The 18,733-nt window shown below is 35.2% G+C and overlaps 1 protein-coding gene across 2 annotated transcripts in view; it reads right to left on the bottom strand.

Moving 5' to 3' along the window:
* BTAF1 (B-TFIID TATA-box binding protein associated factor 1) overlaps nt 1-18,733 on the bottom strand; it is a 95,610-nt gene that overhangs the window by 19,770 nt on the left and 57,107 nt on the right. For both annotated transcript variants that reach the window (XM_024121246.3, XM_024121247.3), the window contains 11 exons: nt 17,956-18,060; nt 16,692-16,841; nt 16,232-16,374; nt 15,792-15,966; nt 14,256-14,459; nt 8,433-8,859; nt 7,268-7,458; nt 5,631-5,784; nt 5,101-5,210; nt 3,522-3,723; nt 2,236-2,384 (listed from right to left, as the gene is read on the bottom strand). In XM_024121246.3, the coding sequence (XP_023977014.1) occupies nt 2,236-2,384; nt 3,522-3,723; nt 5,101-5,210; nt 5,631-5,784; nt 7,268-7,458; nt 8,433-8,859; nt 14,256-14,459; nt 15,792-15,966; nt 16,232-16,374; nt 16,692-16,841; nt 17,956-18,060 (2,010 nt within the window). The remainder of the gene's footprint in view (nt 1-2,235; nt 2,385-3,521; nt 3,724-5,100; nt 5,211-5,630; nt 5,785-7,267; nt 7,459-8,432; nt 8,860-14,255; nt 14,460-15,791; nt 15,967-16,231; nt 16,375-16,691; nt 16,842-17,955; nt 18,061-18,733) is intronic.

Here is an 18,733-nt window from a genome sequence, read left to right as displayed (position 1 = left end):
TGGAAACAATTCAGGAAATGTCATTTGGGTCTTTTGATACAGTAGTCTAGTAGTTTTTTAGTCACAGTGGTTATTTTAACATATTTTATTGTGGAAAAAATATTCATGCAGAGAAATATATAAACAAATGTACAGATTAATAAATTATAAAACAAACACCTCTCTAACTACTGCCAGATGAAGAAAAACAGCCCTGCCATCATCCTACAAGATCCCGTAAGCTCCCTCCCAGTGATTACCCACTCTCCTTTCCTCAAGAGGTAATCATTTTACTGACTTTCATGGCAATTTCTTTTTTACCTTTCTTTATACCTTTATCACCTAAGTATGCATCCCATGTACTTTTTGCCTATTTTGAACTTCATAAAAATAGAATCTTACGTTAAGGATTCACTAATTGTATGTATCTGTACTTTGTTCATTCTTATTGCAGTATAATAATCCACAGTTAACATATCTACTCTACAGATAATATTTGAGTGGTTTTAGACTACTATAAATAATGGTACAAATAATATTCTTGAAGGTGTGTCTTGGATGTATTATGAATTTCTCTAGGATATATACCTAGCATATATTTGATGGGTCATTGGGATGGGAATCTTCAACTTTACCAGATATAGCCAATTTTTTTTTTTTTTTTCAGAGAGGTTATCATCCAACTTATGCTCATACTTTGCTGGTAGAAATATAAAATGGTAGAGTTACTCTGGGAAAATAGTTTGGCAGTTTCTTAAAAAGTTAAACATGATATGACCCAGTAATTCCATTCCTAAATATCTGCTCAAAAGAAATAAAAGCAGGGACTTCCCTGGCAGTCCAGTGGTTAAGAATCCATGTTGTGGGGCTTCCCTGGTGACGCAGTGGTTAAGAATACACCTGTCAATGCAGGGGACACAGGTTCGAGCCCTGGACCAGGGAGATCCCACATGCTGCAGAGCAACTAAGCCCGTGTACCACAACTACTGAGCCTGCGTGCCACAATTACTGAAGCCTGTGTGCCTACAGCCTGTCCTCTGCAACAAGAGAAGCCACTGCAATGAGAAGCCCATGCACCGCAACGAAGAGTAGCCCCTCACTTGCCACAACTAAAGAAAGCCTGCGCGCAGCAACAAAGACCCAACGCAGCCAAAAATAAATAAAGAAAGAAAAGAAATAAAAGCATACATCCACACAAAGACTTTATAAGTGCATAAAGTGCATGTTCACAGCAGCATTACTCATAATAGCCAAAGCTGGTAATAAGCCAAATGTCCATCAACTGGTGAATGGATAAACAAAATGTGGTGTCTCCATAAAATAGAGTATTATGCAGCCAAAAATAAATAAAGAAAAGAAATAAAAGCATACATCCACACAAAGACTTTATAAGTGCATAAAGTGCATGTTCACAGCAGCATTACTCATAATAGCCAAAGCTGGTAATAAGCCAAATGTCCATCAACTGGTGAATGGATAAACAAAATGTGGTGTCTCCATAAAATAGAGTATTATTTGGCCAATAATACTCTAAACACACCCAAAAGGATAATACATCCAAAAGGAGCTACTGACATACTACAACACAGATGAACTGCATATATACTTACTTCCTGAATTACAAAAATCCCATAAAAATATAGTTAAGTGGCTAAGTGGCAGGGTCCTGGCTTTTCCCTTGCTTCAAGCCACTTCTATTTCCCGCACTGGCCACATATATTATTTCTGTAGCATGAATATACTCCAAAATTCTCCAACTTCAGCCTTCTAGTCTGCTTTCTCCATAATCCAACAGAGACATTTGCTTTTTACACTTTCAATTACCATCTTTCAAATTTACCTTTCACGTAAACTTCAGAACAGAATCTTTACATAGATGTTACCAGGGATACTTAGGAACAATTCTATTTCTAGAATAGCATCAATGAATTATCATTCTTTTAGGAACCATAGTTTTTGTTTGTTTTTTAAATTTTTGGCCGTGTCGTGCAGCATGTGGGATCCTAGTTCCCCGATTAAACCCCAGGCCCCCTGCAGTGAGGTCTTAACCACTAGACAGCCAGGGAAGTCCCAGAACCATAGTTTTATTTAAAACACTGTGTTAAAAAAAAAATTATCCATTAAAGCATAAAATTCTTAACACTTATAAACATATTCAAATCTTTTTTTAAACCTGACATGTTCTTTAAAAAGGGTTACAATTACTATGAAGTTACTGAAAACATTAAGTCCATAAACCAAGTATCTTCAACTTACCTCAAGTGGCATGAGTCTAATTAGTGTTGCAAAGCACTGTGTAGCCATGAATCTTACACTGTCCGTCTGATCACTCATTCTTCCCAACACAGGCACGACTAAAAGGACAATATATGGAACAATACCAACATCCAGTTGTTCCATTACACCTGAGTAAGTTATTAAGGAAATTTCCAACTGGTTCCAAGGTAGATGTTTTCACAAACTAAGACTATGACTTCTAAAACAGTTCCTCATTTTCTCACCTGTATTATGAAGAACTGACTGTCCCTCAAGGTCTATTTTTCAACTATAACAGCATTTGTACAATGTTACTCCTCTGTAAACATTATGTAACTTTCTCATGATTAAGAAGATAAAATGATGTTTTTCATCTGAGGAAGGCTGGAGGTAACTTTATTAATAAGACTTTTTTCCACAAAGAAATTCCTACAAGTTTCTAGAATTCCCGTACCCAAATTGAGTTACATCGCAAGCAAGGGAACACAACTCAGCGTCAAAGATTAATTCCAAATTTCCCACCAATATCTTAACAATCTTAAACTGGACATAGCAGGCCCGTGAGTTCAGTCTTCCTGTAATCTTCAGCATTTCTGAGCCAGAGTTTCTAACTGATTTGATCTCCACCCATCTTTCTTGCTCTTATACCGAAATATCTTTCAGGTTATTTCGAGAAAAGAATGTCAGTGGATGCCATACCCTTGGTAAAAGCTTGCTGTATATTTCTAGTTATTTAGTATACTTAGTCATTTTCTACCCAAGTAATGAACAAAGCAAACATAATATAAGAACTACCTATATATCTGATTAATATTTTTAAAAATTGATATAAACCAAATAAACAGATTAGTTACTAGATAAATAGTTCATGAGGTACATAAAATTTTTGCCTGTAAAAAGATCTCTTAAAATTAATAGTAATTCTTCAGACTTTCTGTGTGAATATTTTCATAATCAAATGTAAATATATTTATAATATATTATAATGTAATAAAAATACACTTCAAAATAAATCTAAAAAAGTAGGTTTCTTTTTGGAACAAGGCAGGTTATGTGCATATTTGTTTTTGTTCTGTTTTGTTTTGTTTTTGCTGCACTGCACAGCTTGCAGGATCTTAGTTCCCTGACCAGGGATCGAACCCACGCCCTCAGCAGTGAAAGCATGGAGTCCTAACCACTGGACCTCCAGGGAATTCCCTGTGCATATTTGAATAAATTTTATTTTAGTCATCCTTAAATAAAATGAATATAATTTCTGAATAGTTTGTCAAAATAAAAAAGGATACAGGCAAGTGCTTCAATTGCACCCTCTTGTTTGATATTGTCATCAATTGCTCCCAGCCATGGAAGAACCTTCTCCAAAAAAATATTCATTGTTTCCATGGTACCTATTTTGCTCATGACGCCTATACAACGAGCAGCCATGTGCCTCACTGCAGTGCTGGGGTACTGAAGGCACATATAAAGATGAGGCAAATGCTGTACCAACTAAAAACAAAAAGTTTAAGATAATCAGAACACTCATTAGGGAATCTACTGTTTAAAATATAACTATAACAGCCCATACTCAGAGGTTCTCAATATTCTAAGTAACTCTAAATCCGAGAATATCTCCAATTACCTCAAAACATTACTGTCAAAACATCCTCAATAAAAATTTAAATCTAAATTGTTATTACAATGCTTTTAAAGAGAATAGAAAGGTGCAGAACTTCTCCTCTGTTCAATATCCTCTTAGGCAACAGGGAACACTCAATTCTTTCCAAAATTAGTAGGGAACGCATCAAAGGCACTTGCAAAAATCTCCTACTGAGGTTGGGAAAATGACAACACACATCATCAGCCCCCTCTCAATATGGCTTAGTTTTAGGTACATACTTTTTTATTCACTGGGTTGAGTGATCCCGATTTTGTTCTAGGCACTATAGTTTGGTAGGTATTTTCCACTTTAACTTCCTGGCTTACCAAAGGCAATACGATCACAAGAGCACAACATATCCCATTATTAAATGTCTGCTGCATGGAAGCCAGGATTAATGCTCATGAGATCCAGGTACTTGCTCAACAGACTAGCCTTACAGCTCAGCTGAATTCATGCTGTTGATCACGGAGGGTAAGCATATACAGGATTCTGCCCTTCTTTACTAATGATAAATCCGTAAAATTTAACAAGTAAAAGAATATGCTTTATTACTATATAAACAGAAAAATTTCACTCTTCTCTACTCTCTCCTAGATTCTCCCTCTTATATTAGATGTGAATAGAGAATTGGAGATAGCACCCTTCACAATGTTATAAACTGCAGAGAGCTTCCTATTGCAGTTATATGGAAAAAGTAATACTTTCTTCAATGGAAAAACTAGACAATTAATTCTCTAGTCTATGTTCCTCCTCCCTCTGTTCCAATTTTTTGGTAAGAGATATTTTAACAGTCAAAAAATAAACCCAGGTTCTATCTTTGCCATTGACTAGTTTCATCTCTCAGAGGTAACTTCCTTCTACCATTACATTTATCTTGGAAACAGGCTTTATTACCTGTACTCTTCCTTTCCTAGACTATATTAAGATGGTATAGATGAATAGGGATGCAGCTTTCTTTCCTGTTTACACCTGGCTTCTGTGTCATCAGAGCCCTGTCCCTACTGCCCTGTATTCTAAGCTCCCAGAGTGGGTTTTCTATCATTCATGCACCCAGCTCTGCCTCAAAGCCCATAAGAGCTGAGTTGTCAGGAAAGAAGGAATCTAGTTATAGCATATAAAAGAAAATGCAATTATAAGGGATGACATCAAAGTTGCACTTTTCATTCAAGCCTTAAGACTACTTGTTTTACTAGGAAAAAACTACACTTGCATTAGTTAGTTACCAAGGGATGAAGCTCAGAATCCATTGACACTGCTGCTGTTTCAAAAACTTGCAGAGAATTCACCAGTTCTTGGGCAGGGCCATCTCCCTTTTCCAGGAGGGACTTTCCATCTATTAAAACATATTGATTTAAGTGCATATTACCTTGCAAATAATTCTTTAAAATCTAGAGCCCATAAAAAGTTTTAGCACTCCCCCAGGTACTGTGGGAGAGTCTATTTTGCTTTATAATGTAAAATGAAATACCATGCCCTTAATTTAACTGCTGAGGTACTACACCTAAAGCAACTAAAGATGTTTAACATAATGATCCATTTCAAATATCTGTTTCTAAATATGTTAATAGAAAAAGTAAAAAGCAAAAAGTATGCAAACTGACATGAAAATAAATGTTTTTACCAACCTTCCATTTAAAAACTTACCAGCTGGCCTGGGATAAACAGGTATAGGCATTGTTATTTTATAAGGACATATGTAATGGATATATACTGAAATGTGTTTAAAATGCAACTCGGAAAAATAGGTACACACCAAAATTATTTATGTCGATTGTATTCCTCAATGGACCAACCATAGCATCCCAGAGATGTGGCAACTTCACTGCCATTTCACCACCAAAATGCTTCACTATAGTTGTCAAGGCAAATTCAGCTCCTCTCCGTTGTACCAGGTAAGGCTTCTGGGCCTAAAATTAAATGTTAGTTGAAAACAAAATTTGAGAAAAAAGTATAATGCATTTGAAATGTTATTAAGATAATTTAAAAGTCACTACCTAAGAATTCACAGTGTTACCATTAACTAATTAAGCAATTACTGAACATATTTACCATAACTATAAACATTTCTCAATAATTAAACTTACTTGGGCATAAAATCCCAAACTAGATTTTCACATCCAAAGTAAAATACTCTTGGGGGGTTGGAGACAAGGAACAGACGAATATGTGCTGTTTTCAGAGACAGTTCTAAGTAACATGTTTTTTTCTTCTTCTCTCCACCCCAAAGAAACAGGTAGAGAGAGGAAAAGGAGATAAAATGATGGGCCTTTATTTATATTTGCTTAAGGGATAGAATATGAGCATCTATTTAATTTAACCACAAGATTAATAACCTCTTACTTAGCAGTTAATTTTATAATAATTGAATACAAAAGAAACTGTCCCCCTAGAAAGATACATATATATGTTTAAGTGAAGGAACTGTGTAAACCATGGAAGTATAAATATTAAAACCACAGTAAATTTTTGATTAAAATTATGGGAAGAATATAGTTAGTGAAAAAACCTCCATTCACAGAACATTTTAAAAGAAATACAGACAATAAGCTAAGATTTTGGTTTAAAAAAAGAAACTTAAAATAGGCCTATACTTTATAGAAATATATTAAACACATGTCTTTTAGCATTGATAGTTTATTGCTGAACTCAGGTTAAGTTCCTATGTCTTGCAACCAAAAGAGCTACCTAGAGCATTCATTCCATTGTTAATAATGTGACTGTAAGATTTTCCAAAACCAAACACTTTTTAAAATCATCTTTAAAGAAGACTGTACTGTAGAATAAGTAGACCAATGAAACAGAATAGAAAGCCCAAAGAGATCCTTATATATACGAAGCATGACATAAAACAGAGGTGCCATTACAAACCAGGGAGGAAAAGATTCAACGGTGGGATAAACTGGCTGTTCATGTGGGCAAATACATTTAGATCCCTACCTCACATCACATAGTTAATAAATTCCAAGTTGACTAAAAGTCAGATAGGTAAAACTTTGACATGTATAAACTTATCCTCTGAATATCAACAGCAATTCCTGACATTGATAGGACTGAGAAAAGTTAGCTTTCACTATTACTTAACATCTCTGTAGTCACTGTTATAGAAGTGAATTAGTTTATATTCATGAATGACTTATGTACCCACTACTGAGAAGGTTTCTTGCCTAGGAAGATAATCATCAAGTTAAGCTGGTAAAAACAATAAGAGGCATGAGAAATTTGAAGATGTTTTCAGTTTTTCTGGACCCTGTTGCTACAGTACTCCAAAAAGTTATTAGTCCCAGTTCTTTCACTTAAAAATATTAAAATACAATTCTAGAAGCTGATATGACAATTTAGCTCTCAATCTGTAAGATATTTGTTTTAAATTCAAAGAAAAAAACTATTTACCTCATCAAGTTCAACAAGGATATTTCCACTACCTCCTGCAGGAAGATCTGCTATTTGAGCTTTTACTGCTTTGGGGGTAGGACCTCGCCTACTTGTGATAGCAAAAGCAGCTTTTTGATGCCTATAGAGTGTAATTATACCCCTGTGCTTGGTGACAGTATGATGCATTCCATCTTTTTCGGAGTTGGATCCTATTAAGGAAAAAAGTTAAGTAACTTTTAAAGCATAATACAGGTGACCAAATGTTTCCTGCTCCAAAAGAGGTACAACACATTTTAAAATTGTCTTTTAAGCCTCAATTTTTATAGGCCAATGATATTTTCTTTAGACAATGAAATGGTAACAAAAATCAATAATTTATAACATTGAATGTTTTAATATTTGCATAGGACCATACTTAATACAGCCAAATTTGCAGCATCATGTTAACAACAAGAAATATCACATGCAAGAATGAATGTACCTTCAGTTAAAAGTACATTAATTCTTTAAAAATGAATGTTTCCAAGCATAAAAAGAAACATTAAAAAACAATGCAAGTAAGTTTTCTTTAAAAAAAAAAAAAGTCCATAGTTACCATGAATTCAGAAACACCAACCACTGCAAAATATTGCTGCCTCACATAGCTCTCAGGGACAGGGACGGGGGGAATTTAGGACTAAGGTATGTGAAGAAACATTGGTCCTTGAGATTAGCCTACAAAGAGCAGTTACTTTCCATATAAATTTTCTGAATGAAAATAGAAAAGCTGTTTAAGCATTATTTGCTAAAGGTAACAGAGCCCACTTATCTCATAAGACATGTACTAAATTAGAGAAACCAGAATTTTACAGGAAGAACTTTTATTCACCACTGGATATAATTAAGTTTTCTAGCTCTGTTAACAGTAAACCCTATAATTATGGTCTTGAAAGAGAAGTTAAGGGTTAACACCTGTCTCATAGAATTCAGTCATTTTATATATCAGGTCTTTTATGAAAAACTTATTTCAGTTAAGAGGGTTGTGATTTTATTAGCAATATGTGCAAATTCTCTCAAAATGGGAAAAAGCTCCAACATAAACCGGATATGTGCTTAAATTATACCTGTAAGTATAAACAAATTTAATAAACAAATTTAAATGGTTAATTCTTTCTCTACCCCAATTAAAGCTTTAGATATATACCTTTAGAATTTTCCTGGCCACTTTGTGTTGGTACTGGACACGTGACAGAAGGAGTTAGATATGGGTCCACACAAAGTGAGCTACAGAGATTTTTAATAATTTTTGAATTGGGACAGGGCGTCCTTGTTGTGCACTGATGAAGTAGTTTGGCTATGCACTGAGCCGCATAGTTCTGCACTAGAGTATTCTCTTCTTTTTTAATTGTCTCCATTAATGGTTTTATAATAGGATTTAATTTCTCCGGAAGTTGCTGCAAGCTTACAACTGCACATGCAGCAAAAGTATGCACTCTCAACTGCAACACTTGCCACTCCTGGTTGGTCTCTGTAACTGTCATTTGGACCTGCTGTCGTTTACTATCTAACTGCTGTAACACTTGAGGATTTAAATGGAAAGTTGATGTGACTTCATTAAAAACAGCAGTGACCTATTAAAAAAGAGAAATCAAAAATCATTAAGGACATCAACCCCAAATAGCCTGTAAACTCCTAAAGGGCAGACAACAAACTTTCTGTTTCAATTTTAAGTTCCATGATACCTAGTACTATTTTAGTATTCAGTAAACTAATAAATGTCTAAAACCTTCCAAGTAAACTTTATTTTAGTCTGACTTAATTTAACATTAGTATTATATTGTTTAAGAAAGACAGTTTCTTGAGAGACTTATTATATCTAATAAGTTTGAGTGAAAAATCACACACAATACCCATATAGTACTTTGGTGAAATGAGAACGCTGTAAGCAAATATAAACCAACAGTTAAGAGAGGATGGTACAATAGTCATTAATTATTTAATTACCAAGAGGTGCTTAAAGCTGTAAGACTGTGGCATCAGACTACTTTACAAGCCCCATTAAAAGATTGTTCAATACATCTTCTTAAAACAACTTTATGAGATATAATTCACATATAATACACTCATTTAAAGTGTACAATTCAATGGTTTTTATTATATTCAGAGTTGTACAACCATCACCACAATTTTAGAACATTTTCATCACCCCCAAAATAAAATTCAATACCGATTAGCAATCATTCCTCATTTCCTCCCAGCCCCATGTAACCACTTATCTACTTTCTATCTTTATAAATTTGCCTATTCTGGACATTTCATATAAATGGACTAATATAATGTGTAATCTTTTGTGACTAGATTCTTTCATTTAGCATAATTCTTTCAAGGTTCACTGATATTGTAGCATATATAATTACTTCATTCCTTTTTTTGCCAAATAATATTACACTATATGGATATATCAATTGCATTTTTCCATTCATTAGTTGATGAATGGATGGGTTGGTTCCAACTTTTAGCTATTACGAATAATGTTGCTATGAACATTTATGTACAAGTTTCTGTGCACACATTTTTTAAATTACCAGTTAAAGACTGTGTAATGGATTACATAACAAAAATAGTCTTCTTGTTTGATAGGTAACTGCAATCATAAAGAGGCTCCATAAACAGATCCAATCTGATCAATGTTGGTCAGAAAAGCCTGTAACATTAAAGAACCTAACTTTTTTTTTTAATGGAGAGCCCAGTTTTTCAGACTTAGAAATAATCAATTCCCTTATGGACAAAACTGATAATGCCAACCTCTATTATAAAAAGCAAAATAGGCACACAAATAAGATCTTCTTTTATCATTATAAAATACCAAAGACTTTAAATTGAGCTGTATCTGCTTCATCTTGATCTGTTCTCTACAAAGGAACATGATCACATACTACTTCTAGCTTATACTCTCCACTTTGCTTTGTCTGTTTTATGTGTTCAAGCTTTGCATAAGATTATTTGAAACAGGTTTCACTACTAAAAGTGTAAAAATATTGTCCTAAATACACTATGCTTCTGTCAATTTTCAATGATTCTAGGCAGCTTAGGAAAAGCTTTCCAATTACCCCAAATTCATTCACTCAACAAATATTTAATGAGTAATACTGAAAGATGAGTAAAACCAATGTCTTCATACACTCAAAAAACGTTGAGACTAATGTGGGAGACAGATACATAAGTAAACAAGACAATATAACATGAAACTGAGGTAAGTGCAAATTGCTGTGGTAGCACAAGGGTAGCTTAACTCTTCTTAGAGGAGACAAAAGTAGTGAAGGCTTGCCAGAGGTGGTTAACACTTATGCTAGGTTTTTAAACAATGGATAAGTCTGGAGTTATGGGGACATCTTGACAAACAGAGTGAGGTAGGGAGTGCAAAGTGTGGCACTGTCCAAGGAACTGACAACAGCTTACCACGGCCTGAGCACAGGGCGATGAAGGAATGTCAAGAGATGAACTTGGGATGAGCATAGAGGCTGGAGGGTAGGGAATTTCTGGCAAAGGAAAGAGGAGCTCAGACACCAAAGTGAGAATGAGTGAAGCAAAGAAAGTGGGTGAGGGTGGTGTACTTCTGCAAGAGAAAAACTAACTAGGCTTAAGTGGAGGAAGTTTGAGAAATAATGAGGAGAAAAGAGATGGGGAATTTGGAGAAGGTGTTGAAAGTAAGAAAAAAACTAAAATCAAGGAAAAAGAAAATAATGTTTTTAAGTAGGGGAGGGATGTGTTCAGAGTGGCACTAAGAATTTTATTAGTGTGGCACAGCATGCAGGATGGAATGAACCAGAGACTGCCTGGAGCCTTAGAAATGAGTCAGGACCTAGTCATAAAGTACTAAGGCCTTTGACTGGGTTGTGGTGATGGAAACAGAGAAAGGATAAACATATGAAACTCTCTGAAAGGAAATGTTAACAAGATTTGAGACTGTGGATAAAAAGGGCTATTTTCTGTTAATAAATCCCAATTTTGGTTGTGTTAAGTTTGAAATGATAGTGAGATATCCAAGCAAAAATGCCTAATTGAAGAACATAAAAGATAAAGAGAAGATAGCACAGTACATGGATAAGAACTAAATTGTGAGAATGGTGACAGACAAAGGAAGACCTTCAGGAAATGCCTACATTTTGCAGGTAAGAATAAAATAGTGATGCAAAGAAAGTTACAAAGAGCAGTGGCTCTTAGCCAAGGCCTAGACTAATCTTTTAAAATTGCTCTTCCCTCAAATATGCTCTTCTAGAGACTCTGATATCCCAGGTCAAAACTACTGGACTGGGCTTCCCTGGTGGCGCAGTGGTTGAGAGTCCGCCTGCCGATGCAGGGGATACGGGTTTGTGCCCCGGTCTGGGAAGATCCCACATGCCACGGAGCAGCTGGGCCCGTGAGCCATGGCCGCTGAGCCTGCGCGTCCGGAGCCTGTGCTCCGCAACGGGAGAGGCCACAACAGTGAGAGGCCCACGTACTGCAAAAAAAAAAAAAAACAAAAACTACTGGACTAAGGAAGCTGATGAAACAGAATAGGAGTTTCACTGGGGAGTGAGAGGTTTGAATAAGAAAAGCTTTAAGAGTCCATGTAATAGCTTTAAAAAGAAATGTCAGAAACAATAAGAAGGGAAGCCAGACCTTAAAGAAAATTTGAGATTTTATTCCAGGAAGGCAAAATATGGGGGAGGGGAGGCAAAAAGGAGAAATTATAGAAAAACAACAATCAGAAAAAAAATTGAAGCAATTTTAGCTTTTTTTCACAGGTGAGAACAAAAAAAATTTCAACTGTATTATTTTTTCAATAAGAAAGGGGGATAAGAAATGAAGCACGCTCTTTCACAGGAATCAACACAAGTGAAGCAGCTGAGTTTCTGATTCTTTAACTCATAAAAGGAAGAACTCATTTACACCACCTAACCTCAAAGACTTACTAAGTACAAAGATACAGTAATCAAGACACTGGTGCTAGCATAACAGACAAAGAGATTGAACAAATAGAGCCCATATACAGACACACATATCCATATTTATGGATAAATATGGATGATTAAACAAAAACTAAAACTACAATGCTTTAGAAGAAAATGTGTGTGAATAACTTCACCACTTGGAGATAAGAAAAGGTACCTTAGGTCACAGAACACAATAACCATAAAAGAAAACAACTGATAAACTAGATTTCATCAAACTTAAAAATATCTGCTCATCCAAAGACACCATTAAGAATATGAAAATGCAAGCCACACAGTGGGAGAAAATATTCGGAAAGCATCTATCTGACAAAGGATTGGTATCCAGGATATATAAAGAACTCCTACAACTCAATAATAAAAAGACAACCTAATTAAAAACAGACAACAGATTTGAATAGACATTTCAGAAAGGAAGATCAACAAATGGCCAATAAGACATAACAAAGTGTTAAACATATTAGTCATCAAGGAAACACAAGTTAAAACCACAATGACACTATCACACAACCACCAGAAAGGCAAAAATTACAAGGAGTGACCATCATCAAATGTTGGTGATGATGCAGAGCACCAGAACTCTCATATATTGCTGATTAGAAGGTAAAATGATACAGCCACTTTGGGAAAAGTGCAATTTTTTTTTTTTTTTTTTTTTTTTTTTTTTTTTTGTGGTATGCGGGCCTCCCTCTGTTGTGGCCTCTCCCGTCGCGGAGCACAGGCTCCGGACGCGCAGGCCCAGCGGCCATGGCTCACGGGCCCAGACGCTCCGCGGCATGTGGGATCCTCCCAGACCGGGGCGCGAACCCGGTTCCCCTGCATCGGCAGGCGGACGCGCAACCACTGCGCCACCAGGGAAGCCCCGCAATTTTTTATAAAACTAAATAAACACCTCACCCTATGACCCAGCAGTTCCACTCCTATGTATTTACCCAAGAGAAATGAAAATATGTCTTTAAAAAACTTGTGCAAAAATGTTTATAGCAGCTCTGTTCATAACAGCTGAAAACTTGGAGTAGCCCAAATGTTCATCACGCAGAGAAGGGCTTACACTAATTGTGGTATATTTATACAATGAAATAAAACTCAGCAATAGAAGAGAATGAATTAGTGATACATATAACAACATGTATTATTTTACAAAACATCATGCTGAAAAAGATCCTTACACCAAACAGCACAGAGTGTATGATTCCATGTATATGAAATTCTAGAACAGGCAAAAGTAATCTATGGTGAAGGAAAAACCAGAACAATGGTTATTTGAGGGCAGGGGATTGACTGGGAAGTGTTATGGCACTGTCTGTATCTTGATAGAGGTTTGGGTTTCATAGGTATATGCTTCTGCTAAAATTTATCATATGTTCCATTGAAGATTTGTACAATTCATAGTACATAAGTTTTACCTCAAGAACAAAAAACCATAAAAACTGAATTTTAGTTAATGACACAAAAAAAGAGAAAAAACCATAAAAACTGAATTTTAGTTTAAGCGTACTGATATCTGTCTGTAACTTACTTAAAAATGCATCAAAAATTAAGAAGGATTAATGGTTGAATAGAGGGGTAGAGAGTTGCATATATATGTGATAAAGCAAATTTAGTAAAATGTTAACTGTGTAATCTAGTTGGTAGGTATATGAGACTTCATTGTGTAATTCTCTTATGTTTGAATATTTTCACTGTAAGCTGGCAAGGGGGAGGAGAAGTACTCAGGAACTTACAGAATCAATTTTTTCTATGCTCTGCCAGTCTTAAGCAAAACTGAGAAGTGACAAAAATGTAACAGTTTTTTCTGATAAAGGTATATTGGTTTGTCAAAGCTGAGATAAAAGAAAAAAAAAATCCCTTCCCCATTCTCTTATTTCAAGAAAAGTCAACACAATGAAATAACCTTTCTAAAGGGTAGTGATGACAGGCTACCAAGCCATAAATAGATTCAACAAATTAGTGTTTTTGTGGTAAACATGACATGACAAAGTTCTTATCCTTATTTCATGCTCTAAAATTAAGAAAGTTACTTCTTTACTCACCAGGTCATTCGCTTGATCAATTGTAAAAACATTGTTGTTTACTCTACTACCAACTTCAATATGTGCATCAGCTAATGATGAAATAAGCTGTTTACACTCATTCTGCATTCGTGTGAATGGAACGGCAATTTCATCATAATATAAATGTTCTGAAAGGATATCAAGTAAACGTGGCTGCACAGCTAGGGTAACAGCTCTACACTCCTAAAATACAACAGACAACAAATATTCAGGGCAAATATGTAAACACAATTCTAGAAATGCATAAATCTTCGCTTGCAAACTACCAAGTCTAAATTTCTATTGATTCTGAATCTATATTCTGTTATCTCCCAGAACATATTTATTAGTTGCACAGAGAAAAGGTATCACACCCAAACTACTCTAAAATTTTAATATGAATGACTATAGCACATGCACATGGAACTATTACAATTCCATTACATTTTCCACTTAATTACTCTTTATTCTGAATTTATTCCAAGTTTACATATATATTATATAGCACAGATTTTAAAATATACAACTGTAAAAAGAAATCAGTCAGAAAAGAACACTTAGCATGCACTGAAAATGTTATTTAAAAACTCATTAGATTTCTTAACAGTTGAACCCATAGCTTCACATGCCATACTGTAGAAATGGATATATAATTTAAAAGCTACTTACCTGCCCCCAAATTTAACTAACCCTTCCCACTCTCTCTGGTTGTTGCCTGCCCCAACCAGAGGGGGAATGACCTCAGTGGTGAGCCATGAGGGGTTCTGTGGGATCTGGGTGATCAGCCTGGGCTTCACAGAGTAAGTCCAGAGAAGCTCTGTGAGGGTCCAGAAACCGAACTGTCAACACTTGCTGCTGAGTCTGAGAGGCACAAAAACACAGCATCACTGCCTCTCCAGCACACCGAGTCCTGCCTAAAAACAGATGAGCCTTGCTTCTTTCCAGAGGCAAAGCTGGGGTTTCAGTTGCAATAGAGCATGGCTCAATTACTTTTAGACACAGCTCTGACAAACTGCTAAGAGGCAGTAACAAGCAGCTCTCACAGCAAGTGCAGACAGTTAAATTTCCAGAATTCCAGACAATGGAATAAACAAAGCCAGCAGGAAGTTTCTCTGATTTACAGAAGCAAGTCTTACACAAAATCATACGTATTACTAGAAGTTAAAAATTAAAGGGGCTGCAAGGGAATGGCTTATTTGGAAACATAAAGATTTGGGTTTAAATGTGGAGATTTTATTCTTCCTGTGACCAAAAATCTGCCCTTGCTACTACTCATAAAAATGGATTTCTATCACTCAAAGCCTCTTATCTTTTGTAGTTCTCAAGTACAAGACTGGGGGTTCTAAGAAAAAAGTCTAGGCTTAAAGGCAAATGAGAAACAATGTTGCGATATAATTTGAATCCTTTTCTATAAATGTTGGATCTTTATACAGAGAAAATTTTCACTTTTCTGTTTGCAAAATATAATGAAAATAATCCTAACAGCTAAGGAAACTGGTTTAAATTGTCTTCATTTATTTTTGGGCAAAATCTTACCTTCTGTAAAGCAGCCCATTCACAGATTACCAAAGCTACACTAATTCTCTGTAAGGCAGATTTGGAGTTCAAATGGAAGAGTAGTAACTGGCCAAGGGATTCAGCTGGTTTAATTTCTTGGGTTACCACATTTACACCTGGATCACAAATACAACAACAAAGTGCTCCTAACAACCTAAGAGGGAGAAAAAAAGAAGTTACTATAGAATTGCTTGAAGTTTCCCCTATTGAAGCTATAACTTTTCCCAAGGAAGACATAACTCCTATCATATCTTCATAAAAATATATAAATCTTAATTTTATAACTTCAAAAAAATTGAAAACGTTTTCTTATGCTTTAATTTTTTTCCTACTCTGTAACTAGTGCGATGGAGGAAAGACTGACAGACACATCAGAGGAATCTTTTGGTTAAATGACTTTTGAGTTTATGTATACTTACTTGGCTGCCATCATTCTAGCCCGCATAACAACAAAATCCCTGGTGGCGGGGTCTTCCATGATGGTGTCTGCACCTGCAATGTACTCCTGAAGTACTTCTTTACTCTGGCTTTGGCCTTGACGCACCTTACCACCTGTTTTTTCCTAGAGGGAATAAAGGGGAAGGAAACAATAATTAAAGATTAACCATTAAAATTTAATAGACAACATAAAAAACACTCTCATTTGTTATAATCCCAGTAAAATACAGTTCTTTTCACAAAATTTTAATGGATAAAAATTGCTATGCATTTTGTCAAGGTTCTAATGATATAATTTTTCCTTATGTTACAATAATGATATGCTTATAATAAAGCAATACAGATTTCTTACATGGTTACTGTATTAATAAATTATGAGTTGAAAAAAAAATAATAATTATGAGTTGAACATACAAATACATTATGTCCCTCTACACTTACCTTGGCTCTAGCTTTTACTTCCAGCAACATATTTAAATCAATAGGTAAATGAGAAGGCTGCATCATTAAGCAAAGCCAAGCACCCATCCATGGACAAGCAGCTGCTACTACATACTGAACTGAAGCCTTGCTCAACAATTCCATCCAAACCTGCAAAATGAAAAGGGAACAAGAAAGTGAAATTTTTCTAGCAAGGCCTAAAAAAACATAATACTTATTTTTAGGGATACTGAATAAAAAAAAAAAAAAAGTAGGAAATAGCACAGAGATTAATTTTAAAATTCAATATAGAGGCTTATTTTTAAATACTGTTTTTGGGTAGGTAGGTTCATATACTAAACAAAAGTAATACATGAGAAAGATTTTTTAAAAAGGAATACAAAGTATTTTCCTCAGTATTTTATGAAAATCACTTAAAAAAAAGATACCCATAAAAATAACAGTTATCAAAATCTCAGTAAGTCTCTGAAATCCTTTGTATGTTATCATAAAGCTCACTATGCAGTCCTATGTTCAACACCGCTTCAATATGTAATAGCTCCTGATAAATAACCTCTGCTAAATTTAGAGGTAGTAATATCCTAGTATAAATTAAGAACAGTGTAAGTCTTGATTCATGATCTTACTCAATAAAGCACCTTTTTTGATGCCTAGCATTAAATGGGCTAGGGCCAGCATGTAGAAATAATACCAATGTTAACCCAAGGCTGTTAACAATGAGCCACCTTAGAGGCCAATGATTCAAGACTAACTTAACAGGTTTTAAAGGTACAACAGTGCCATTTCCTCCCATAAATATTATTAAATACATCAAATGGCTATTCTTTAAAGGTTCCAACACATATCACCAATCTTGCTAAGTAATAAAAAAGTACAAGTCTAAACTATGACAATCAGATTCTATATATTACCAATAAATCCCAAAGATACTTTGCAGGATCAATAAGCATGCTGATAAACAGCAAAATGAGTGATGGAGAAAAGCAGTCTTTCCTTCATTTTATTTTCTGTATTGAGGCTATAAAGAAAGCGCTTAAAACGTTTGCTTGGTAGGTCACACAAGCAGCAGGGCTAACCAGGACTTTACTATATTCCATAAGAAGCCTATTTCCTTGTCTCATTTTGCAGATCTCCAGACTACTCAAATCTCTTGGATGATTTCTAATTTCTTAAAATCCCTGATCAACAACAGTACAGAGTTATGAAAAAATTTTTAAATCTACCAAGATACTGGGAAAGGAGTACAGATATATTCATCATATACCTTGTGAATGAGGTCCAAAATTTCCTGGCTGCTTTCTAAAACACAAAACTGAAAAATGTGTCGAAGCATATCAGGAAGGATAGGTATAAGCCAAGATGAAGAGTTCTAAAAACAAAAATAAAATCAAAATTATAGCATATAATTCTTTGGGGTTAGCTTATTTAAAAAGTTATAAGTCAAATAACAGAAGTACTACCATTAAAAGACTATGACTTCATCAAAAATGTTCAACTGGTGATAAATTTTGACAAGATTCTGGAGCAACAATATTGCATTTATTATTCCAATGGTTTGGAGAAATTAAATGGCACACAATCACTAGGAAGCTGGAGAAAGTCTGATTATGATTAATAACACTGAATTTTGCTTCTAACAAATTGAAATCATCCTCTATATGGGAGCAAGCTCTAACCGGCAACAACTCTTTGGTTACATTATATATCACTGTTCAGTCAGCAAAATTTGACAAATGAACAGATTACTGCTGCTGTGCTCGATAAACAGTTTAAGTTCTATGTGCTCACCATTAATGCAAGTAATGAATTGTAAGATGATATCCAACCTAGAAAATTCAACTTTGAGTTCACTACAAAATTAAGGCAAATGTTCTTAATCTATTTTGGGTTAGGGACCCTTTGAAAATCTGGTGAAAACTATACACAGAGGAGGAACCAAGATGGTGGAGTAGAAGGACGCGCTCTCACTCCCTCTTGTGAGAACACCAGAATCACAACTAGCTGCTGGACAATCATCGACAGGAAGACACTGGAACACACCA

This window comes from Physeter macrocephalus, chromosome 20, assembly GCF_002837175.3.
Source record: "Physeter macrocephalus isolate SW-GA chromosome 20, ASM283717v5, whole genome shotgun sequence".
Lineage (NCBI taxonomy): Eukaryota > Metazoa > Chordata > Mammalia > Artiodactyla > Physeteridae > Physeter > Physeter macrocephalus.
The sequence above is the reverse complement of the archived record's forward strand: the minus strand, read 5'-3'. Positions and strand labels throughout refer to the sequence as shown.